Source organism: Neofelis nebulosa, chromosome 3 (assembly GCF_028018385.1).
Source record: "Neofelis nebulosa isolate mNeoNeb1 chromosome 3, mNeoNeb1.pri, whole genome shotgun sequence".
Classification (NCBI taxonomy): domain Eukaryota; kingdom Metazoa; phylum Chordata; class Mammalia; order Carnivora; family Felidae; genus Neofelis; species Neofelis nebulosa.
Window position 1 is genome coordinate 145072519 of NC_080784.1, and position 26450 is coordinate 145098968.

The window sequence follows — 26450 nt, forward strand, 5'->3', positions numbered from 1 at the left end:
CCTTATTCCTATTTTTCTGCCTCATGAAAATAGTGGTTCTCAACCATGGCTCCATGCCAGACTCATTTTTTGAGATTTTAAACATTTACATGGCTTAGATCTACACCCGCAGATTCTGATTCAGTAGGTCTGGAATGGCGCTTAGATGCCACAGATTTTTTTTTTTTTTAAGCTCCCCTGGTGATGCTAATTCCCAGCAAGTATTGCAAATAACTACTCTAGATTCTGCCATTTTCTCCTAAATTACCAACCTCTTCCTATCCTCACTTTTTTTTTTTTTTGGTACTATTCATTATTTCACGCCATCGCTTGCCTGTATCTTCAACTTCCTTTTTCTCTTATTCTTCTGTTGCACTCTTACAGGAAACTCCCCGTCTTTATCAGGCTGACTGCCTTTTCCGTTTTTGTACTGGGCTGCTGGGATATTCTGCGAGAGAAAACACAAATTGTGGATTTTCCACCAGTTTGCCACCTCACAGTCACAGTCATCCCTCTCTCAACTCTGTCCTTGATGCTGCTAGTGGAGATTTTCTCACTATCTCAGGCAGTTCTCTCTCCAATTTCCCACACTACTTATTTCAGAATTGTACCATTCTTGGGTCCCTCACCCCACCACCTTCTTGTTCACTCTCAGCATTACCTCCTAATTTCCAGAGACATTAGGAGCCCTTAGGCTGGTACTCTCTTACTTTCTCATATCCTGCTCCATGACCCACTGTTTTTCATAATCCATGCCTGCCTTCTCTCAAAGCTCCATGGAGGAGGCAGCTTTTTAATGTGCTACCCGGGATCTAATTCCTGTGCCTGTCACCACATCAGCTGCCTCAGAGATTTGGCTCCAAAAACTGTCCCCACTCACTCTGCTAGCTTCAGTCCCTTTTCGCCATTTGCACTCACCCATCCACGTAAACATGCTACATTTCTCCCAACCTAAAACGCTACAGATGCAACAAACCAGAACAACAAAAAATAAAACCTTTTCCTTGATCTGTCCTCCTTTATTTCTTCTTGCCTTCTTAGCCATGGCTTCTGAATGAAGATTTGTATTCAGTGTCTTCACATCTTCACCATCCATTCATTCTGCAAACTACTGCCTTATGACTTGTGAACCCAATAATCCAATGAAACCACTCTGGCCAACGTGACTAAATTTTCCCTTTTTTGCTAAGTTCAGTGACTTCTTCCCCCACCCCAACATTTTGTTTTGAAATTTCTTAAGTTGTTGAAAAATTGAAAAATAGTACATTGAATACTTTATATATTCTTAGACTGGATGCAGCAGTTGTCAACATTTTATTGTATTTGCTTTATGTCTATACCTACAATTTGTATTTCATTTACCTGAAGTTGAAGACATCATGATTCTTGCCTCAAAATCTGACATGCATCTCCTTAGAATAAGGATGATTTCCTACATTGCCACATTATCATTTCTGAGAAATTTACTATCAGTGCAGTGTCATCTGATATGCATTCATATTAAAATTCACCCAGGGGCACTTGGGTGGCTCAGTCAATTAAATGTCAGACTTTGGCTCAGGTCATGATCTCAGGGTTCGTGAGTTTGAGCCCCGTGTCAGGCTCTGTGCTGACAGCTTGGAGCCTGGAGCCTGCTTCAGATTCTGTGTCTCCCTCTCTCTCTCTGCCCATCCCCTGCTCACGCTCTGTCTCTCTATCTCAAAAATAATTAAACGTGAAAAAAAAATTAAAAATCAAAATTCACCCGGTTGTCCCTATAAAAAGCTTTCATTAGTTTTTTTTTTTTTTTTTAATGTAATCAGAGATCATGGATTGTATTTGGTGGTGGTTCTCTTCATTCTTGCTCCTTTGTTGTTTCTGCTGGCATTGGCTTTAAGAGTCTAGTTGTATTGTAGAATATCCAACATTCTAGATCTTTCTGATTGGTTCTCATGTTTAGATTCAGATTAAACTCACTTGGCAAGAGTTTGTGAATATCCTGGTACTAAATAGCTTTGTATCCAATGGTTTTAGGATCAATTGAAGATCCTTGCCTGAATCAATTATTACATTGTTGATTTTCTAATTTTACCATAGTTACTAGCTGACATCCTTCAGGGAAGAAAAGCTTTCCTTTAATTATTAACACTACAGATCCACAGAGTGTTCTTTAGTTCAAAGTGCTAGAATGCATCGGTGCCACTGTTGTTTCTGATGCTCAGTTGTATCACATTTAGCCAGTCCTTTTAAGCTAGGTCCTGTGTCTTTTTATTTTTTTAAATTTTTTAAATAAACAATTATATGTTATTCCAATTCAGAGTCTCTAAGTAAAATAATGCAGAATTACACATCCCTGTGTCTTTTTAAAACATGACCCCCTTCATTGCTTTCTGGCCCATCAAAATGTTCCAGACTCTCAAATGTACTTGGCCTGTTCCCCACGAATGAGCCATTTCTCTAAGGAGCCCTGGGTCCTTTTAGTAGGGAGGAGTATATAGAATCCAAAATCTGGTGTGCATATTGCTACTGAAGTATCACTTTGTCTGGGAGCATTCAGTGGATGAAGTTTCAAAATAGATTTTTTTAATCATAAGTTCACATGGCTACAAACGCAAAATCAAATCCAGTACCACAGAGTTCCTCATCTTCCCTCATTCCAAATCTGCAACTCCCCTGCATGAAAACTCCAGTGTCCAAAACCTTCAGTATACTCAGTCATTTTCTCTCTTCCACAGTACATACCAAATAGTTCCAGAATTACAACAGCGCTGCCGCCACTCACAACTTACCTGCCAAGTGAAGCTCGCTAAGGCCACACGGTCAGAGCGCTAACAGAGTCCTAAAGTTATTTGAAGGAACTACTTTCTGTGTGAAGTTATGTTATCAACTTACCGTACACTTAGGTTTATTTGTTTCTATTAGTATTCACTTTTGGCTTATTTTTTGAATATGGATGATGTGTATGGCTCAAAAGTAAAAACTGTATGAAAATGTATATTCAGTCAAGTCTAGCTGCCATCCCTATTCCTTCCACTCCATTTCCACCTATCTCTATATCCCTATAACCATTTTCTTGAGTTTGTTTTACTCTTCCAGTGGTCCTTTTGCAAAAGTAAGCAATTGCTACCCGCCCCCCACACACACACAGATATGTGCATGTGCTTAACACATACACTCTTATTTTTCCTTTCTTACAAAGAGGAGGGTAATTAACCTCTACCTATTCAAGGGAGGAGTATCAAAGAATTTATGGACATATTTTCAAAGCACCACAGTTTGCCCTATGGTCACAAATTATTTACATTTCTCTCACATGCATAGTTCATTCACTCTCTCCCAAGAAGGGCCCTAACAGTCTCATCCCATTATAGCATCCACTCAGAGGCCAGAATCTCTTTTTATTTTTATTTTTTAATCTGGGGGGGCGGGGGTGGGTGGGTGGGGAGGGCCAGAAGGAGAAGGAGAGAGAATCTTAAGCAGGCTCCACTCTCAGTGCAGAGCCCAATACAGGACTCCTTCTCACAAACATGAGACCATGACCTGAGCAGAAATCAAGAGCGGGACCTTAACCCACTGAGCCACCTAGGCACCCTGAGACCAGAATCCCTTCACTGAAATTAGATTCAGGTATGGATAAAGCTCCTCAGTTGTAAGTCCTTAAGTACAACTCCTTAGTTCTTTTTCATCTGAAGACCTGTGACAGCCAACATACAGTGGCAGGCAGGCATAGGATAACCTCTCTCAACACAACCATCCCAAATGGGGTAAACAGGCACACAGTCCGTCTCAATTCTGAAATCTAGCTGGCACAGGTTGACCATCCCCTCATGAGGACTCAGGCCTGCGAATACTTCTCCGTGGGTCTTGACACCATCCTCTGTACTCTTGGGTCTGACTTTGAGACCTCCTTCCTTTTACGTGAAAGGTAGTATATGTGTTCAGCTGGGGGGTTTCTCGGCCTACTTATGGGGAGGCTTCTTTTCATCTCACACTCTCTCTGTCACTCAGTCAAAACCAGTGGTGTTTCTTGAATATAATTCTCTAATATCTTTGTGGGTCTTCTGTGAACCTTCCCAGATTTTACTTCCTTCATCTTCTCTTTAAATATTGGTATTTTCTCCTGGATCCTCTTCTGTTTTCACTCTGTACACTGCCCCTGGATGATCCCATTGACTCCAAGCATTCACTAGAATTCAGATGCCGATGACTCCCAAATCCTTATCTCTAAAGCACATCATACTCCTCAACTGCACAAATTAAACAGCATTACTTGATGTTGAAGCTCAAACCCCAAGAGAGATCTTTGACACCTCTCTGTCTTTTACTTACCACATGTATTTCTCAAATCCACACCCTGGTGTCTGTCACCATAGTCTCCACTTCAGGGTAGACCCTTGCCATTTCTTGCCGGCATTGTTGAAGGCCTTCTCGGACTTGATTCTCTACCTTCAGCTTATCTCCATGCAGTGCATTCTCCACGCTGAAGCCGGAGAGCCTTTTCAAACTACGGACGTAGTTAACTGTTCTCTCACTTTCAAATCCGTTAATAACTTCCCAAAGCTTTTGAGATGAAATTCAAACTCCTTGTCGTGACCACGAGGCCCTTCATGATCTGGACTATGTTTTAGTTCTCATATCTGGCTGCTACTTTCCTGTCACCCGGAATACGCAGTGCTGTCTCAAGCCTCCTCACCAGTAACTGTGGTGTTCCCACTGCCACAATGCCTTTCCTCTTCTCCTTAATATACCGCAAGGCTCGTTCAAGCTCAGGTATCACTTGATCGCTATCAAGTAAAACTCCCTCCTCCTCCCTGATCTCTTCCTTTTTACCTTGTGTCCTCTCAGAGCTGTTACCAATCTTTTACTTGTCTATTTTCTGCCATGAGACCTTGAGCCCCTTGAGTGTTCACTAAGGAGATCACCTGGGATGATGTTTGCCATAAAATTGTTTTATTACTAAGTTGATTGATGAATTCTTTAATATCTAGGTTCTTCAAGTCCATTTTTTATGTCGTCTATTCGTGGTACAATAATTGAAAACACATCTTCAGCTGGGACATTGACACAGATTCCTTTTTTCCCCAAATATGAAGTGGAGCTTGATTCTCCTAGAAAAGTTATCCCTTACCCTGGAAAGGAACACATTGAACGTGTTTTGGAAGAATATTCACATCAAGTCAAAGATCTGCAGAGAAGACTAAATGAAGTGAGTTACATTCTTTTCTTCTAGAACTTCGTGCCATTCGGGGATGACAGTGAGGCACATTGCCTTGGAACAGAACCTAAACTTCCTAGAAGAAACACTTAGCAATAGATTTATTAGTTAAAGTTATTAATTTGACCTATGCTTTCTATTTCAGTGTTAAAAATTGGGCACATAAAGTTTCCATACATATTCCTTGGTTTCATGGCTAATTTTAATGAAACTTGAATAGCTCAAAATGTTATAATTAATGGCATTTATCTGTAATTATAATAACTGGTTCAGGCCTGCTGTCCTCCTATCATGATACCTGGTTTTTCTTTACAAAGCAGTTGTACGGATAGACCTTTACATGTAGGTATATACATAACAGCTAAATAGTATATAGAAGTTATTTGCTAAAAATTGTAAGTCGACCTTATGTGGAATGAGGTCAGCTTTAGCCAGATTTACAACTGTATACTGGTTTCCGGTAGTCTATAGTCTAAAAGTCAAACTTACCATTGTATCCTAAGCCTTTTGATGATATAACCCCTCTCTTGTGCATTTGAGCCTCATCTCCTACCTGTTCCCCAAATGTACCCTCCGTTCCAGCAGTATGAAGCTACTTGCTCTTCCTTGGATGTAGCATGCTATTCTAGAGCTTCATACTTTGGTCCAGGCCGTTACCTCTTCTTTACCCTGTCCGCCTGGCAAATTCTTATTATCCACCAAGAACTCAGTGCAAGCATTTCCTTCTTTGAATCCTTCCCCCTAGACAGCATTAGGTATATTCCCTGTCCAGCTGTTGCCCTATGTGCACATGTCTGTTGTAGTATTTAGTACACGTTACTGTGTTCATTAACATGTTGTTCCATCTCATCAGACTACATAAGCACATTTAAGGGAAAAGCTACAACTGTATTAAGTGCTGAAAATTATATACTATTGTATTACGTACAGGGGTACAAAGATGATTAAGGTAGGACTCAAGGGGTTCATAGACTTGAAGAGGAGCTGGTATATAAACAAATAGTGATGATACTTATGATAAATACACTGATAAAAAGAGCGGGTGGGTGGGTGGGTTGGTTGGTTAGATGGATGGAAGAAGCACAGAGATACCAATGAAGTAAACAGTGTCTGAATTTATTTTCCATATCCATCCTCTGACAGAGTATCTTGACACTTGATTGGCTCCCAGTAAATGTGTGTTAAATCACTAAATGAACAACAGGGCTATTTGGATACTTGTAATATTTAGCGTGAACCTCCTGTGTAACAGATGTGCTGGGTATATGAAGATGGAAAAGACATCATCCTTTCTATGTACACATTTATAGTCTGTGGCTGAGATATTTAAATAGAAAATGATAGCAACAGTGAGATCTGTGCTATAGTAGGGTAAGCAACCATGCTTTCCATTCCTTTTCTTACTTTTCAGCAACATTTGACACAGGTGATTATCCTCTTCCTCTTGAAGCACTCTTTTCTGCTGGGTCTGAGAAGAAACACACTCTCCTGATTTTCCTTGAGCTTACTCATTTTGTTTCTTGTTCCCGCAAAAATACCATCCAAAATAGTCATAGTGATTCCCATGGCATCTATTGCCGTTTATATGCCAATGATTGTTCAACTTACATTTCTAGTACAGACCTCTTATCTTAGCTCTGGCACCAGTTAGTGTATCCACGTACCTACTTGACATTTCTACATGAGGTGTTTCTGAGGCTCTATGAACTCAACGTTTCTAGCTGTATACGTGATCTCGCCCCCAAACCTACTCTTGTCCCAGTGTTCCTTCTAACTATATGCGGTGCCACCCTTACATAGTAGCACGAGGCAAAAACCTCACTTATTCTTGATACCTCTTCACTGGCATCACTTTATCACCATGTCCGTCCGGCGTATCTCATATATATTTCTCAAACCTGTTTCCATTTGCACTGTTGCCATCCAAAGTTCAGACTATACTGTAGTTATTCACCTGGACTATAAGAGGAAAAGCTAAAGGACCTTAACCCTATATATTGACTATATAAACATTGCCGACTGCAGAATCCACTAGGATCCTATTACATTTCCTTTCCTGTGTAGTGTTTTTTCTGGTGGTTCTTTAGCAAAAAATTTTTTTTAATGTTTATTTATTCTTGAGAGACAGAGAGACACAGAGCGTGTGCAGGGGAGGGGTAGAGAGAGGGGGAGACACAGGATCTGAAGTAGGCTCCAGGCTCTGAGCTGTCAGCACAGAGCCCGACACGGGCTCGAACTCACAAGCTGCAAGATTATGACCCGAGCCGAAGTCAGTCGCCCAAACAACTGAGCCACCCAGGCACCCCTCTGGTGGTTCTTAATTGCCTGTCTTTTTCTTTGTGCCGTTTTCCTTTATCATATCGTCATTTTTTTTTTTTTTCTTAAAGAACCATCATGTAGGTTTTCTCTCAAATTCCCCTTTGACCCAGGGCTCTTCAGGAGTCTTCTGACCTGTTTTCCAGTCTATGTGAGTTTCTCCTCAGGTCTGCATATAACGAACTGTTTTCTTCTTATCACTGCTTTCCTGAATGGATCCATGATTTCCAGGGCTCACCTTTTTCTGGCTTCCTTTTTCTTGATCTACTTCTTCATTTAGTCAAAGCACATCTTCAGAAATTTGAGAAAGGGTATATGGGACATACATTTTATGGATTTTTGCATTCTGAGGATGACTTTAGTTTGGTAAGTTAGCAGTCATTTTCTCTCAATCCTTCAAAAATATTGTGTCCTTGAATTTTGTATTGCTACTGAGAAGTAGATGTTGGATACTTGCTCCTTTGTAGATGATATGTTTTTGGTTAATTGAGGTTTGTCTTTGGAGGCTTTAGGCTCTTCTGTCTCTGAAATTCTACCATAATGTGCACAGCTGTGGGTTTTAGTTTTTTCATTCACTGTGCTGGGGATTCAGTGGATCATTTTGGTCTGCAGATATGTACTTTTCAGCTTTGAAGAATTCAGTTGTTTTTTTCTTTGATAGTTTCTTTCCCTCTGTTTTCTCAGTTCTCTCTTTTGCAGCTCCTTCTAGTCAATTAGTGTCTCCTAGGTTGACCCTCTAAGTCTCTTACCTTTTCTTTCAAAAGTTTTACCTACTTTTCCTACTTTGGGGTGACATTTCTTGACTTCCAGCATTCCTATTGCAGCTTTTTTAGCGTGTAAGTATATTTTTAATTTCCAAGAACTCTTTCTTCTGCCCTGATCACTTCTTTGGCATAGTATTTCGTTCTTTATAGCTGTAATGTCCCTCAAATTTCTCTGCAAATGTAAGTTTTAAAAAGTGTTCTTCCATTGCTTCATAACTTTGATTCTTTGGGTCCTTTTGTGTGTGTGTGTGTGTGTGTGTGTGTGTGTGTGTGTGTGTTTCTTTGTTTAATCTTGGTCTCTGTTTTTTTATTTCATAATCTTTCTTCAGGAGTTCAGTGGTATTTGTTTGTTGGTTTGTTTGCTTTTGTTCATACTCAAAGATGAGCAGTAAAAAAGCTGATGGCAAGCTCTCTATCACTGGCGGAAATCAATGGCTTGGCTTTGGGATGATTAGCTGTCATCAGTTATTATGCTGGAAGATGCCTCAGTGCCTGATTTTAGAGATCTGAATGAATTTCTTTGTAGTAGAACACTTTGCATTTTGGGTACTGGTTGTCTGCTGTCAAGTTTTTAAGTGGGTTGGGGGTGGGGATTGACTTTCTTTTTAATTTTTTAGATCAACTTTTCTGTTTACAGAATTTTAACCAATTCCCTGTTTTCAAGAACAAAATTTCGTTCTATCTCTATCTTGAGCTGGAGGTCTGATTTGTTTTAGAAATAGTGTTTTGGTTAAGTAAAGAAGTGATTCTGAAAGGGGCCAAATTTTGAGTCTAGTTAAGATAGTTCAGTAACCTAGGTGAGGTATGATTAATTAGACCCTGAACTATGGTGAAAGGAGAAGGAAGTACGCATAAAAGTAATAATACATGGATTTTTTTAGAGATTATTAGCTGTAAGGAAATATGTTCCTCTGGTGAAGACTGATTTGTGTGGCTTTTTTTTTTTTTTCAGAGCAATGAATTGCATGAGAAACAAAAGTTTTACTTAAGGCAATCCGTCATTGATTTGCAAACAAAACTTCAAGAGATGCAAATGGAGAGAGATGCCATGGCTGACATCAGGTTGGGATTCGCTACCTAAAATTATTTTAAAGTTTGACTCTTTGTAGCATAAAACTATTTGTGTGAACATGAGTTTTGTCAATATTGTTTCTTCTCTTTCACCTACTTCCTAGACGAAGGGAGAGTCAGTCCCAGGAAGATTTAAGAAATCAGCTTCAAAATACAGTTCATGAACTTGAAGCTGCCAAATGCCTTAAGGAGGACTTGCTGAGAGATAGCAACACACAGATAGAGCAGCTGAGAAAGATGATGCTGAGTCATGAGGGAGTGCTTCAAGATATCAGATCAGTCCTAGTTGACTTTGAAGAAGCCTCAGGCAAGAAGATATATGAACATGACAGCGTGTCTACTCTCCACTTCCGCAACATGGGCTCAGCTATTAGCAAAATCCTAAGAGAATTAGACACAGAGATATCTTATCTTAAAGGGAGGATATTTCCAGTAAGTGGTGAGAACACTATTCAATTTTATGTTAAAATCCATTAAGAGAATAGTATTAGGTGTATAATTTTCTGAGTTCTTAAAAGTAAGGCAAGTTCTCATTTTTGTTCTCTAAAATAAGTTATTTACAATGATCTCTCAATAAATTAAGGGAACTAGCTCGATTTGCCTGTGTGGCTTCGTGAGAGTATAACCAAAGTAAACGCTCTAATGAAATACAGTGATAGAATGTATTCAGTTTCAGTATTACTTTTATTTGCTTCTTTCCAAAGAGTTCCTTTAGTTGGAAGCTCTCCAACTTTTCCAAAATGTAGATTTACCAGTCCCTAAATCATTGTCTCTTTTTTATAACTAGGTAGAGGAGCAGCTTGAAGCACTGAAGTCTGAATCACAGAACAAAATAGAACTGCTTCTTCGACAACATCAAGATAGGTGGGTTTCTGACTGAAGTATAGATAGTCATAGTGAAGAAACCATAGGTTTACAGTCCCTCATCACAAATTCCAGAATCTAAAATGTTCTGAAACAAAGCAGTTTTCTTCATAGGTTTGTGGTAAATTCATGTGAAAAGAAAAATTATTCTGATACTTATTAAGAGGGTTAAGGAAGACTTTATTCAAAGCTATTGTAGTAGGAGTTTTGCATTAGGGGAGAGAGTTGAGCCTTAGCTCTCTCACCTCAACCAAGAAAGCAGGGATTTACAGCCAAGGAGCAGGTGAGAGGGGCAGTGGATGGAAAATCACTAAGAGGACACGTCAAGGACAGGGGGATTTTTACTAAGCCTGAGCAGGCCAAGGGCAGGGGTGAAGGGTGCCAAAGTCAAGACCTAGAAGAGGCCTCAGAGGAGCCTGACTTAAGTTTGGTCAAAGAGAGAGCCTTTGTCATTCATTTGTTGGCAAAACCTGACCTGAGCCTAACGCATAGCTTTATGATGTAAAGTCTTTATGATTTAGTGTGAATATTTAAAAACCTGTTTTTGTATTTCTAATATTTTGGCATAAAGGACACTTCCCTAGGTGTGTCATATAATATTTAGTACTTGGAATTTATTACCATTGTAACATTTTTTTTTAAATCTGACTTCCAAAACCTAAAATGAGTAGCATATTCAAAGTCAAAACAAAATACTGAATTTGAGAGTGTTGAAAATCATTAGTTTTTTTTTTTCAATATATGAAATTTATTGTCAAATTGGTTTCCATACAACACCCAGTGCTCATCCCAAAGAAAATCATTAGTTTTTAGAATAAGTAATAGTCAAACAAAATGTTTTGTATCAAATAACAAACACCACATTCTTCTTATAGGATTGAGCAGTTAATAAGTGAACATGAAATTGAAATAACAGGACTTACCGAGAAAGCTAGCAGTGCTCGAAGCCAAGCCAATAGCATCCAGAGTCAACTGGAAATCATTCAGTATGTGTGTCCTGGTGGTTTGAAATTGGTAGCCATTTATCTTCATTTTAGAGATACTATTTCATTTATGTTGTGTCCTAAAATCTTTTAAACTTTGCTTACAGATTCCACAAGAAAGTAAAACTTTTCTAACATTTAAATGAATTGAGAAGATTACTTAAATGATAATGTCGTATGACCATCTAAGCAGTGTTATTTGTGGGGCGCCTGGGTGGCTCAATTGTTGAGCATCCAATTTCGGCTCAGGTCATGATCTCGCGGTTCGTGGGTTCGAGCCCCGCGTCGGGCTCTGTGCTGACACCTCAGAGCCTGGAGCCTGCTTTGGATTCTGTGTCTGTCTGTCTCTCTCTCTCCCCCTCCACACTCACACTTTGTCTTTCTCTCTGTCTCTCAAAAATAAATATTAAAAAAAATTGTCTAAAAAAAAGGAATATTATTGCAAGTATTTAGGACTCTTGGAATTGGATGTTTTAAATATTGTTCATATCTCAACTGATAGGACCAATCAAACACACTCACATTAGTGTGTATATATACTTACGTATATATTTATATGTATACATATAAATAACTTTATAATTTGAGGTTATGTATTAGAAGTTTTTCTAGGGACATTTTTAATCACATATAAAAATAGAAAATAGTATGCATGAACTCGTATATACACCATCTAGCTTCAACACTTAACAACATTGTTGAGCTGAAGCTTTTAGGAAGCAATTTTGGAAAATAAAAGACTTTGGGGGAGCCTGGGTGGCTCAGTTGGTTGAGCATCCAACTTCAGCTCGGTCATGATCTTACAGTTCGCCCTGCATCGGGCTCTGTGCTGACAGCTCAGAGCCTGGAGCCTTCTTCAGATTCTGTGTCTCCGTCTCTGTCCCTGCCCCGCTTGTACTCTCTGTTTCTCAAAAATGGATGAGTGAACGTTAAAAACAAAAACAAAGAAACAAAAACAGACTTTTGGCCTAGCAATGCCATATAAAGGAACTAGTGGAAGTATCTAAATGCTAGAGTATTCTTAGATATCACACTTAGTCTCAGTTTGCTGTTTGCTTTTATTCTCCTTTTAAACCCTTCTTAGAGAACAAGCAAGAAACCAAAATTCAATGTATATGCGTCAACTCAGTGATCTGGAATCTACTGTTTCTCAGCTACGTTCTGAATTAAGGGAAGCCAAAAGGCTGTATGAAGACAAGGTGAGATTAGATTTTGCTGCTCTGTTACCACAGACTATTATACACAGATTTAATTACACATTTTTAAATAGTTTATTTGAAAATCAGGAATCAAAGTAATATCAAATTAAAAGCAGTTTTTAAGATGGAGTAGGAGGATGCCAAATATCTATATGTTAAATTGTAAACAAGTTTAATTTAACTTGTTTGCTCAAATTAATTCATTTCTGGAAAAAGAAAGTTTTGCACACTTACAAGTAAGTTTCTAGAAACGTAAGTTAAAAATAAGACCACTTAAATTATTTTTACAAGGCTTAGTTTTAACAAGTATTCTGGTACCAAGTGGTCCCCCCCTACTACTTTAGGGGCCTACCTCCTAGGTTTTACTTCAACTCCTAGTTATTAATCATCGTGTGGCTAGCAAACCAAATTAATAAGATTAGTCTAAATAAAAAATAATTAGGAAGATAAATCATCTTTCATCACACAATTCCTTTTAAAAGCAGATATTAATGAATATTTGATTTTCTGGGGGTTTTTTGTTCTCTCACTTTCCATAGCTAAAGACAAGGTATTCACTATTATTACCAACCATTTATCCAGAGCTTATGCTTGTGTTAATCTCAGGCATTTGTAAAGCAGTGTCAGAGACCCTAAAAAATAAGCAAAGAGCTACCATCCAGAGGAGCTCGTGTTCTTTATTGCATGTGAGAAAGGCGACCAACTATACATGCCTGTTTGCCGGCAACAGTCCAGTCTGCACCTGCTATCCCAGTGTCCTGTTTTGTGAATACCACCTTTCATCTCCAAATTGTCCCAGTTTCGCCAAAAAGTCATCCTACCTCTAAGAGAGCCTTCAGTTCTAACCGTTGCTTTTAGCTGATTTCTCACACCTTAGGTGATGGGGAAGAAATAGAATATAAGGAAGCTGCCAGATTTCCCCTAAAATATAGCCCAATTCTACGGGGTAACAGTACCAGAAAAACACTTCACATGGGAAGAAGCAGTTGAATATCGCAGCACTAATTCTTTTTTTTTTAAATATATGAAATTTATTGTCAAATTGGTTTCCATACAACACCCAGTGCTCATCCCAAAAGATGCCCTCTTCAATACCCATCACCCAACCTCCCCTCCCTCCCACCCCCCATCAACTCTCAGTTTGTTCTCAGTTTTTAAGAATCTCTTATGCTTTGTCTCTCTCCCACTCTAACCTCTTTTTTTTTTCCCCTTCCCCTCCCCCATGGGTTTCTGTTAAGTTTCTCAGGATCCACATAAGAGTGAACACATGGTATCTGTCTTTCTCTGTATGGCTTATTTCACTTAGCATCACACTCTCCAGTTCCATCCACGTTGCTACAAAGGGCCATATTTCATTCTTTCTCATTGCCACATAGTACTCCATTGTGTATGTAAACCACAATTTCTTTATCCATTCCTCAGTTGATGGACATTTAGGCTCTTTCCGTAATTTGGCTATTGCTGAGAGTACTGCTATAAACATTGAGGTACAAATGCCCCTATGCATCAGCATTCCTGTATCCCTTGGGTAAATTCCTAGCAGTGCTACTGCTGGGTCATAGGGTAGGTCTATTTTTAATTTTTTGAGGAACCTCCACACTGTTTTCCAGAGCGGCGCAGCACTAATTCTTCCAGACATTTGCCCTCCTATGGCAGCCCCTCATTTAATTACCGCTGTCACCCCTGTGCTGGCCACAGGAGGGGGCTGTTCCTCCTTGGTTCTCGAGTGGAGTACAAGCACAGAATGTAAAACCCTGACCTTCGTTCCCTGTGGCACAGTCAAAATAAGAATGGAAAATTTAGACATGACTTCGCTAAATTCTAAAACAATAAAGAGTAACATGATACTATATAATCTCAGTTATGAGATTTAGATGCTCTTACAGCCTTGGCTTTTAAACAATTGTTGATCACTACCCACAGTAAGAAATAGCTTACCTTATGATCTATCTACTACACACATACTAACTGAAGCAACTTTCACTGAACAGTATTTACCCCGGTTACATGTGATGCTGGCTCTTCTCTGTTCTCTTCAGATGCTGATATTTTTACTCACTAAGTTGATACCATGATTCACTGGCCCCCTTGCAGTTTGAATAACACTGCCTTACTAGACTGCATGCTTAACTCTTAGCCAAAATCCTTGTGTCAAGGTCATTTCAACCACTGCCACTTAAGAGTAGCCTTCAGGAATCTTGGACTGCTTAGAGGCTAAACCAACAAACAGAAGCCTAGAGAGAAATGTTTGTTTTTTTCTGCTTCTCTGAGCCCTGCTTTTTGTGTTCTAGTTTCTTTTCTCAAAGTGAGCTTTTCCCCTGAAGGTTGATAGCAGGAATGTCCACCCCTTTCTGGGCAAACCAAGCCTGCATGAAAGGTCTTGATGTCGCCTTGCAGGATGGGCCTGCTTTCAGCACAGCATGGGGCAGAAAGAGGCTCTAGTACTTGGTCTGGTGGAGGCAGGCACATTGGCAGAAGTGAGCCCAGAAAGTCCCAGCAGTGAGAGACTAGATGGGAGAGCTGTTGTGTTATAGCCCAATCCACTGACTGATACTCAGCACTACTCAACCCATTTTGAACAGATTGAATATTCATTGTTTATTGACAAACTCTTTGAAAAGCTGTGAAGTACTAAGCAAAACTCAACTTACTTGTGTCTCCTTACATAATTTGAAAGTGCTATATGTAACTTTCCATTGTAACAGAAAAATGTTGCTTGGAAAAATTACCCCTCCATAAGCTATCACCCATTGTTTGCTAATTCACGTACAGTCTGTATACAGCACCATACTTATCAACTCTAAATTTCAGCATGGTGAGAAATGTAGTTACATATAAGGAATACAAAATAGTTTATGAATTTTTATAAATATTTATCTCTTTGGCATCGTAGAAGCATAAGCATCCTGATGAATGACTGTAGACTTTTTCATATGAATGCTTTGAGGCCATATACATATACAATGATACATATAGTAGAAGGTTAGAATAGTTATCTTATTTTGCCCTAATGTAAACAGTGGAGTGCTAATAATGTTGTTAGCCTTAAGCAGTCAACATTGAATAGAAAGAAGGGTGTATGTATTAGCTTAGCTACTTTTAATCCAGATCACTGAGATTCATAACATGTTGAACCTGTGGAGTTGGTACCTAGATGGTGGTTAACTGGGCTCTCTTAATAGTAACTCCCTTTAGTCAGGGAACACTGACAGAGGATTATCTGTCATCTTACTATAGAGTTGAATATACTTTGGCCTGAAATGTCATCAGTACATGGTGCAACTGAGCAGGAGAGATCAAGCTAATTAACAGAAGGATTTCATTTTGGGGGCCCTGAAAAATTCTATTGTTACGAAATGTTTTTGTTGTAATGAATTGAATACAAAATCTAAAAACCACAAATTCTTCTGTTTAATTTTTTTCATTGTCATGTACCTTGACTCTACATTTCTAAAGCCTTTGAGAACTTTAAAATCTATTTTCTACTGCTTGTGTGAACAGTTTAGTATACACTATCCAAATAACAATAAGGTAAAAAAGCCAAAGAGAATAATAGGTAAAAACTATGATTAAAAGTGAGATTTGTGTGAAAAGAAACATGAGTGTGCTGATACCACGCATCAACATATTTTACGAGAGACAGTATTAGTGTTTTCTCCTGAGGTCAGATTCCTTCAGAAAAAAAAATCTTTATTATTTAAAAAAAAATGATGATGTGATAGGTCTGAACCAAACTTTTCTAACTAAAAAGCATAAATTGAGAGAAGACTCGCTAGGGCCGTGTGTCTCTTCAGAATAACAGAAGTATTTTCATATTGATGAAAATAGAAACTGTATTTCAAAGAAAATTGTAGATGTAGTTTTTATAGCTTGCATAAGTGTTCTACTGTAATGCTTTTTTTCTATTCTTCTCTTTCCATTTTAGGAGAGCCTCCAGAATCCCCCTTTACGAATTTGGACCAGTAGAAGCTGTCACTATTGGCTCTGTAGATTTGGCTTTACTCTTAACTTTCGCTTTTTGACAACAAAAATTCTCATGATCTTGACTCTAAGTTTATTTTTTCCTACTCTGAAAGCATTTGGGGCTGAATTTCATACTCAAAAAGCAAAGATTTAGTAGCACTGGCTGGAGCTCTGTACCGTGCAGGAAGATTCTGTGCAAACATCTTTGCATAGTTCTGCCCATGCACCTCCGTGCTGACCTGCAGCGTCCCTCATTATCCAACATCTGTGCCGTCTTTGAGCACAGAACACAAAAGATACAATTTGGTGTGATTGGTAACATCTCTAAAATTACTGTAAAGATTAGAGTGAGATCCAAGTATTTGTCCAGTGATCTAAAACAAAAAGTAGATTCATAGATGGTGAAAGGGAAAACCAGTGCTGCTATGGAAAAAGAAAAGAAAAAGAAAAAACCTTTGATATATCTCAGATGTCAGTAAATATTTATTCTGGACATTTCAAAAGGCTTTGAGGTGTTTTGTACAGCTGTTTGTATCAGCTCAGCTGCTACGTCAGTGGTTTTCCCTTTCACTCTCCATTTATCTTTGTGATCGATTAACTAACATAAATATTTTTATTCTAAAAAGTGAAAGGTAAAAGCAGAGCTATAGCAGCTGAGTCAGTACTGACAAGTACAAAACCAATGTTCCTGCAGGGGTCTGGAGGAACTTCTGATGCTCAGTAGACTTAGACAAAAGAGAAGACTTGGCTCTTTTCTTTTTCTTTGTTCCTTTCTTCCTTTCCTTTTTAAAGATTTGGCCTCATAGATTTTCACCATCTAGTTTGATGTTATCAAGTGGTCATCCAGAACTTTTTTTTTTTAATGACAACAGACAAAATAGCAAGTCTTAATTTAAGCTTTTAAAGCACATCTACAAATACTTTGCTCAAAGAGAAAATAGTTTTATGCCAAGCTCAGACTAGAAAATGTTTGTTTTAGTCATATGAGCAACTCTTCAAGTTGAAACTGTTCAAGTTGAAACTGTTCTTATTAAATGTATAGCTCAAAATATGGTTTCTTTGACCATACTTTGTTTCCAAAGACAGGTGGAAATTATAGAATTTCAGCTCTATTAATACTGTTCTTCTCGTGCAAAAAAAAAAAAAGGGGGTTTGAAAGATCTTCTAGATTACTTTTTTCAAATTATAGATGAAAAAAATTGAGACTCAGAGAGGTTATGTGACAGCACCTCTACCAGAACCTAAGGTGTTTGGCTCTTAGCCTGATCATGTTGCCTCTCTGATTATATTTGTCCACCCACAAATATACAAAACAAAAGTTTGCGGGCTTTTCCGTAAGTATTCCTAATGCCATTACTAAGTGTGTGCTGACTTAGTCTTTCCCAATAATAATAGAACTCAAGGGATCATAACAACTGACACTGTTCATCCATTTTCCTTAAGAAGCTACTCATGCCACAGAGGTGGAGTTGTTGTATGGCTTTTTTCCATATATGCCTCCAAAGGAGTGCCAGAGTGCAAGAATTTCCTTTATAGGATTAGTAGAACCTATTAACACATTTCTGCTGTAGCCTAATGTTTTATATTTCATTCTTGTGAAATACTTGTTTATATCTAACATACAGTCAAATGTAAAGCCAGTTTTAAAATATATCCGAGGCAAATATTAAAATGTATATTCCAATCCTTGCGGGCTCTGATTCTACTCTGTAGGCAAATGTGAAACTGTTTGATGAGCCTATATAATCTACTTTTTTAAAGGTATATGATTCTGTATATACAGAAAGGTATATAAATTCTGTGTATCCATACTTAGCATTTATCAAAGAGGTAGTTGCATATATGTGTGTTCATATAAGCACTAAGTATGTGTTGAATTAATAAATGAAGATCTTAAATGAACCTGGTCCAGGTAAAAATAGAGACTCATCAAGAAAAAATTACTCTTGCTCATATATTCTCGAAGAAATTTTAATCACAGTTCATTATCCAAACCAATAAGTTTTATTCTTGACATAATAAATCTGGAAGCCTATTGAATAGATGCCTTAGAAGTAAGAAGGAATATGTAGCATTTATGCAGATACCAGGGATTTCTTTTTACTGGTTGTGGAAGTAGTATTTTAGTGATAACACTAAGTAGCAACATGGTCCCGTTATTTTAATATCTCAATACCTAAATTATGAATTTGTGTGGCTCAGCTAAAATCCAAACCTGGAGTCTCCATTGTCTGAGATCTTAACCTCAGCCTACCTTGCATATTCGATGCCTTTTATTATTGAAACTCTGATACTCTAAAACAAAATAACTCTTCTGCCTATAATGCATGTCATTTGTGTGGGCTGTATACAATGTTATTTATGCCACACCAAATTTCCTTAAGTACCAAATGACAGAACACATACTCAAAGGAGACAAACCTTGAATGGTGTGAAAAAGAGAGATTACAAACAGTGCCCATATCTAACAGCATCAAATATTTCATTTTGGCTAATTTCCCTCTTACAATTCTACATAGATCTTAAGTTTAGAAAACTTTGCAAAACATATCATAGTAAGCTTTTATTTTTGCCCCCAAAATGTATTTATTTTATATTTATTTTATATTCTGTATTTATTTTATATTCCCCACTAACATAGATTGATTTCTGCTTTCCTTCTAGATAGAAGAGCTCGAAAAGCAGTTAGTCCTTGCCAACTCTGAGCTAACTGAGGCACGGACAGAACGTGATCAGTTCAGTCAGGAATCAGGAAATTTGGACGATCAGCTTCAAAAGCTGTTGGTAAGACTATGCTCTAAATATGAATGAGATTAATTCTAGGAAGTTTCTCACCAAAATGTTTCATAAAACTGGTTTTATTTATAAAATTACAAATTTTACAAAACATTTGTGCATACATACACAACAGAATATCTTGACATTGTTCAAGTTTTGAATATAAATGTTCTAAACTTTACCTATTTTGTTTTCCTTAAGCAGAACTGTTAAAGCTTATAAATTAGGTGAAGCTAGTCTTCAGTTGACCCATCTTTCAATTAGATAAATGTGTTCTACTAAACCGAGGTAGTATGGAGTGTTTGTTTTCAAGCCAAGTAACATTCAAAACACAGACACGTGTGTACAGAACATTTGAATGGAAGTTGAGGTTAAAAAAAAATTATTTTAAAGAAAGGAAATAGGATCCCAATAGTAGTGAAGCAACCTGTGCCCTCTGTCAGAGGTACTGTAGGGTAAGAAATTTAGGAAAGGAGATGTTTGGTATTCCTATATGTGATATTGGCAGTACAGTAGAATACACTTCTCACTCCCAGACCCCTCTGTAGGGTATAGTGCCCTCTGCTGGTGGAGCCATCCTTCATAGGCTGACACGGGGTTTGAGGAGCAAAACGTTAAAGGTAGAGCCGGCAGCTGTGTGTGACCAGCTCCAAACCTTGGGATAGTCCTTCACATCTTTCCCTCCTATTGCGTGTGTCCCCAAGTCCTCAGATCTAATTTGAAAATCTTTCAGGTTGTTTGAAAGACCTTGAAAACCCTCCCCTCCTTTTCATTCTTACCACCACTACCCCTTGGTTCAAGCCCCTCATTTAACCTGGAGCAGGGCGACGTCTCCTTACTAGGGTTCCTACCTCCAGTTTTCCCCCTCTTCGGTCTGGCCTGTAAAGTGCTGCCATACACATCTTCTAAAATACCACTCTGATTATGTCATTATGACTCCAAAATTATTTTCCCCATAAAAGTCAGACTCCATCTATACCTTTCAAAACTGTTCCTAATCTGGCCACAGCTTACCTTTCTGATCCTTTCTCTCTACATGCCCCCAGTACTCCAATCAAATCACACATCCACCTTACCAGTCCCTGCTTCCTGATCTCTGCATTTCCAAGCTGGTCATAAGGTCCGACTCAAATGCCTTCTTGAAGAATTTTGATCTCAGTGATTTCTTTCTGTTTTGGCTTAGCTGGGTCTCTCTTTTTAAATTATTTATTTTAGAGACAGAGTGTGAGCGGGGGGGGGGGGGGGGAGGAACAGAGAGAGGGGGTCAGAGGATCAGAGAGAGAGGGGCTCTGACAGCACAGAGCCCAAAATGGGGCTTGAACTCATGAACCAGGAGATCATGACCTGAGCTGAAGTCGGATGCTTAACTGAGCCACCAGGTGCCCTGCTTAGCTGTGTCTCTTTAATGACAAACCACTTCCAGTTTTTTGTGTCTGTGTCTTACTTTTTCCTTTGTCTTTGTTTCTCCCATTATATTGAGTGTTCGCTGTCAGTAAACACTATGTATTTTTTTTTAGCTGTGGAAGAGGAACAGAATTCTGTTCATAGCCAACTGCTACTCCGCTCCCCTCTCAGTACGAAACACTGTTCTGCCATTTCTGAAGCAGTTAGCCAAAGACTGTTGCTATTCTTTCAAGCTTTTGAGCATTTCTTTATTACAGGAGCACACTTGGTGTGAGGCATAATGCCTTTGCTAGAAAACCCAAACCTTAAAAACAGGACGACTTTAAAAATCTACTGTGTTCTCCTTTTAGTTTCATACTATTTGGGGACTAGTCCATTGAGATTTACTTGTGATGCTAGAAATTACAAGTAAGCGAACTGCTACCATGTTCTTCTAGGAAATAGTTGTTCTTAAGCCATTAAAAAAAATAAGATTCCACAACCAGAGGCTTCTCAAATCATATAAAAATTCCAAAGATGATATAAGGAAAATAAGAGTTTTTCTTGAATTATTTAATACAAATCGGGGGACACACCTCACTTCTTGTAGGCTGATCTGCATAAAAGAGAGAAGGAGCTGAGTCTGGAGAAGGAGCAGAATAAGCGGCTGTGGGACCGGGACACGGGCAACAGCATCACCATTGACCACCTGCGGCGGGAGCTGGATGATAGGAACATGGAGTTGCAGCGCCTGGAAGCCCTCCTCAAGGCCATGAAGAGCGAGTGTCAGGGCCAGATGGAGCGGCAGGTCAGGCACAGCCCGGGATGGCTTCCCCAGGCTCTTCTCAGGGAAAAATGTGTGTTGGTAGAGCCTTAAAAAAAAAAAAAAAAAAAGTATGGGCCTAGGAACAGCTCTGAAATAGAGCTATGGATTCTTTGAGCAAGTCATAAAAACCTGTTGCTTATTTCTATATTTTTGACCACTGATTAAAATGTTAAGCTTTATCTCCTTTTCATTCATTGTTGACTAATGAAATTCCCATCCAGTTGCCTTTTTATTTTCACGTACACATTGGCAACCTAATGGTTGCTTATTTCAGAAAAGCATCAAACCATAGGGACATCTAAGGAACAGCAGGGTTGAAGGTTTCCGTCATGTTTTCTGGTTTTGGTTTTCCCCCAAACTGATTGGTGCGCGAGATGTAGCAAGACTGATAGATGCACAAGATGGTTGCACTGCATTTCAGTGCAGCAGTAACAAAACATTGACTGCTTTATTAACAGCACCATACCTTTGGTACCGAAGGGACGTGGTTCCAGGGCCACTTATTGCCACAGAGACATAAAAAGCATCCCACAAAAGACTAAGTTCCCCCAAATGTGAAAGCAAACCAAAGAGACCAGTCTTGGCTTAAAATCCAGGCAAAGCCATTTTCCTACTCTTTGGCCCAAGCTGGGCAAGAAGAAAGGTGACAGGAGACACTGGGAGTTAGATTCTTAACTCTTTTCCAAACAAGACCTGAGAAGGTAAGTGCATGTTGCATACAAGCCGTTACTCACTTTTCCCTCAGGGGTAGAATTAAGGGGCACATTGGAGGGAAATCGTGAGGAAGGGCAGTTGTCACCCTACCATGCTTCCCCCTATCGCCAGTGTTATCCTAAGTTAAATTGTTACAGAAAACATCCTCAGAGGAAACTTCCCAAGCTCCCACACTAGAAAGCCATTCTGGAGGAGCACTGTTACTTAATGAAGTTCTCTCCACCTTGGTCTCATTAACTGTATTTGGTCTGTGGCCTGTACGGAGTTCTGGCAGCAAAACGATTTGAGTTAGTCTAAGTAGATATTATCTGAGCCATGATTTCATGTTTGTGAGCTAGCTTGTTATATCTCTTGAGGGTGCCTCTACCTATCTGCCCAAATCCATGAAATTTTCTTTAACAATCAGATGGCGGCAATTCAGGGAAAGAACGAAAGTCTAGAAAAAGTGTCCTCCCTGACTGCTCAGCTTGAATCCACCAAAGAGATGCTCCGAAAAGTGGTCGAAGAGTTGACCGCCAAGAAAATGACCCTGGAGAGCTCAGAGAGGACCGTTTCGGACCTGACAGCTTCCCTCCAGGAAAAAGAGAGAGCCATCGAGGCTACCAATTCGGAGATCACAAAGCTGCGCTCCCGGGTGGACTTGAAATTGCAGGAGCTGCAGCACCTGAAGACGGAGGGAGATCACCTCAGAAACGTGCAGACGGAGTGTGAGGCCCTCAGGCTCCAGATGGCAGAGAAGGACAAGGTGATCGAGATTTTGCGACAGCAGATCGAAAACATGACACAGCTGGTTGGCCAGCATGGACGAACAGCTGGTGCCATGCAAGTGGAAAAGGCTCAGCTCGAAAAGGAGATCAATGATAGGAGACTGGAGCTACAGGAATTCAAGGTCTGTAGAGATTTTTTTTGTGGCTTAGCTTCTGAAATAGCTTTCCCCTCATTAAGGAAGTTTGACTCAAGTCACTGAGGAGGGGCTCTGTGAAGAGGGCCTGTGAACCCTCTGAGCTTGTTTGAAACTAATTGTGTCTGAGTGCATCTGTGTGTTTTTGTGAGAAAGGATCCATACTTTTATTAGATTCCAGAAGGAGTGGGTGGCCCCAAACTGGTTCAGGACTACTGATACGAGAGAGAAAAAAAAATCAGAAAATCCAGGTTCCTCATGAAGCCATTTCTGATCCCACAGTTTGAAGTATTTTCTGCCTCTTCAGATAGACCCATCTTTGAATCCCATCTCTCACCACTCAATGACTATAAAACACTGCATTGTTCACTAAATCTTAGCCTCCATATCTGTAAAAAAAAAGAACAGCTAACATATTTTGTAATATGAGTTTCAGTTGTGCAATATAGTGATTCAGCACTTCCATACATCACCCGATGCTCATCACACCAAGTGCCCTCCTTAATCCCCATCACCCGTTTAACCATCCCCCTCATCCGCCTCCCCTCTGGTAACCATCAGTTTGTCCCCATACTTAAGAGTCTGTTCTTGCTTTGTCTTTCTCTCTCTCTCTCTCTCTCTCTCTCTTTTTCCCCCCTTTCTTTTGTCAGATTCCACATATGAGGGAAGTCAATATCTGTCTTTCTCTGATTTATTTTGCTCAGTGTGTAATACTTTCTAGCTTCATCCATGTCATTGCAAAATGGCAAGATTTCATTCTTTTTATGTCTGAGTAATATTCCATTGTATGTATATTTCACATTTCTTTATCCATTCATCAATCGATAGACACTTGGGCTGTTTCCATAACTTGGCTATTGTAGATCATGCTTCTGTAAACTTCGGGGCGCATGTATCCCTTTGAATTAGTATTTTTGTATTCTAAATTTTTTTTTTGTTTATTTTGAGATAGAGCATGCAAGTGGGGAAGGGGCAGAGAGAGAGAGAATCCTAAGCAGGCTCTGCGCTGTCAGCTCAGAGCCCAATGTGGGGCTCAAACTCACAAACCTTGAGATCATGACCTGGGTTGAAACCAAGAGTTGGACGCTTAACTAACTGAGCCACCCAGGTGCCGCTAGTATTTTTGTATTCTTTGGGTAAATACACAGTAGGGCAATTGCTCTATGTAGGGTGGTTCTATTTTTTTTTTTAACTTTTTGAGAAACTTCTGTACTGTTTTCCACAGTGGCTGCACCAGTTTGCATTCCCACCAACAGTGCTTGGTGGCAGAAGTTGTGCATGTGCATTTTTAACCCACTTTACAAGACTGGGATTTCTTCAACAGGTGTTGGCAAGGATGTGGAGAAAAAGGAACCCTCGTGCACTGTTGGTGGGAATGCAAACTGGCGCAGCCACTGTGGAAAACAGTATAGAAATTCTTCAAAAAGTTAAAAGTAGAACTACCCTATGATCCAGAAATCTTACTACTGAGTATTTACCCAAAGAATACAAAAACACTCATTCAAAGGGATACATCCATCCCTGTATTTATGGCAGCATCATAAATATATAAATAATACATATTGATGAATGGATAAAGAAAATGTGATATATACATACAATGGAATATTACTCAGCCATAAAAAAGAATGAAATCTTGCCATTTGCAATGACACGGATGGAGCTAGAGAATATTATGCTAAACAAAATAAGTCAGAGAAAGACAAGTATTATATGCTTTCACCTATATGCAGAATTTAAGAAACAAAATGAGAAAGGGGGAAAAAAAGAGACATACAAAGCAAGAACAGACTCTTATGTAAGGAGAACAAACTGATGGTTACCAGAGGGGAGGTCAGTGGGTGATGGGTTAAATAGGTGGTGGGATTAAGGAGAGCACTTGTCATGATGAGTACTAGGTGTCATAGGCAAGTGTTGAATCACTATATTGTACACCTGAAACTAATACAGTACTGTATGTTAACTAACTGAAATTAAAATAAAAAAAAAAAAAAACTAAAAAAAAAGAAAGGGGTACCTGAGTGGCTCAGTCGGTTGAGCATCTGACTTCGACTCAGGTCATGATCACATGGTTTGTGAGTTTGAGCCCCAAATTGGGCTCTCTGCTGTCAGAGCAGACCCTACTTTGGATCCTCTGTCCCCCACTCTGCCCCTCCTCCACACACGTGCACTCTCTCTCGCAAAAATAAACATTAAAAAAAAGAAAGAAAGACAAAGAAAAGAACAAACAAAATACCCCCAATAACTTTACTTGGTTACTAGAGGCTTAAATGAGAAAATAGGTATCAAGGACTTAGCCTAATTCCAGGTCTACAGAAGATGTTTAGTAAATGTTCCCTTCCCCCATCCCATTCTCCTTCAGAACCTTATCGCTCTTTATCTCTATCTGTCATAACCTGGTCACATTCTCTGTTGCACTGAGTGGGTTTAAACAGCAGTGTCCCCTCATCCCCATAAGACAGCAGACTCTTCAAAGTAGGATACACATCTTTTTCATTTTTGTACCCCCTGCCCTGTATTTTTATGCATTGCACCCAGCAGGTACTCAAATATATGATTGGATGAATTATTGTAAAATTTGATATCCCAAGCTTTACATCACCTGTATCTCTGACTTGGTAAGTAAAAGGAGACAAATCACATAAACCTTAGATGACTCAGTTTCCTCATTCTAAAAGTAGGGCCAATGATAGTTACTTAATCTTATGGAAATATACAGGTTCATTGCATAAAGAACTAGTGCTTAAGTTTTCTTGATTATAAAATTGTTTTGATTTCCTAGTGTTTAAGTTTTTACTTGATTATATCATGAGGATATTTTATGATGGTCAAATTCACCATGAAAGAGATTTATAAAGGCTTCTCAATGGCCAGTGTTTACAATGAAAACTTTAGATAGGTTTACAGACCTACTAGAGGAGAAAAGAAGATTGTTGTACCTTTTGTTAAGGAAAAAAGAGACTTGTACCCTATAATTGTTGAGTCTTATACCCTAAAAATTAAATTTAATCTTCACAAAAACCTAATGAGGTGGGCATGTTGTTGTTATCCCATCTTAAAGATGTGGAAGCTGAGACAGAGAGACTCAATAACTTACCTGAGAGCAACACTACCTTGGGATTTGACCCTAGGCAGTCTATGAGTAAATATTATATAGGGCAGTGCTTCTCAGTCAGAACCAGAGTCACCTGGAGGGCTTGTTAAAACACAGACTGCTGAGCCCCACCCCAGGGTTTCTGATACAGTAGGTTTAGGATGAGGCCGGAGACTCGGTGTTTTTAGATACATTTCCAGAGAGCACACATCACCTTCTAATATCAGAGTGGCCCCAGAGCAGCATGGATCTCTGTGACCGCAGTGGCTCATGAAGACTTCATAGAGAAGCGGGGACTTGAAATAGGCAAAGAGGAGGAATGAGGTATTTCTAGGAAGGGGGAGTTCAGTGTGTGCTTCAGCCTAGAGATGGTGTGAGAGCCATTAAGGGTTTTGGATACAGAGGAGGAGGTGACACGACA

At 39.2% G+C, this 26450-nt stretch overlaps 1 protein-coding gene across 30 annotated transcripts in view; it reads left to right on the forward strand.

Moving 5' to 3' along the window:
• CCDC158 (coiled-coil domain containing 158) overlaps positions 1 to 26450 on the forward strand; it is a 104141-nt gene that overhangs the window by 14319 nt on the left and 63372 nt on the right. For 24 of the 30 annotated variants that reach the window (XM_058722204.1, XM_058722205.1, XM_058722212.1 and 21 more), the window contains 9 exons: positions 4947 to 5164; positions 9206 to 9315; positions 9429 to 9756; positions 10112 to 10188; positions 11064 to 11174; positions 12256 to 12370; positions 18998 to 19117; positions 21105 to 21302; positions 22441 to 22923. In XM_058722204.1, coding sequence (XP_058578187.1) covers positions 4947 to 5164; positions 9206 to 9315; positions 9429 to 9756; positions 10112 to 10188; positions 11064 to 11174; positions 12256 to 12370; positions 18998 to 19117; positions 21105 to 21302; positions 22441 to 22923 — 1760 coding nt within the window. The remainder of the gene's footprint in view (positions 1 to 4946; positions 5165 to 9205; positions 9316 to 9428; positions 9757 to 10111; positions 10189 to 11063; positions 11175 to 12255; positions 12371 to 18997; positions 19118 to 21104; positions 21303 to 22440; positions 22924 to 26450) is intronic. The other 6 variants (XM_058722217.1, XM_058722218.1, XM_058722221.1 and 3 more) reach the window with 4 other exon arrangements.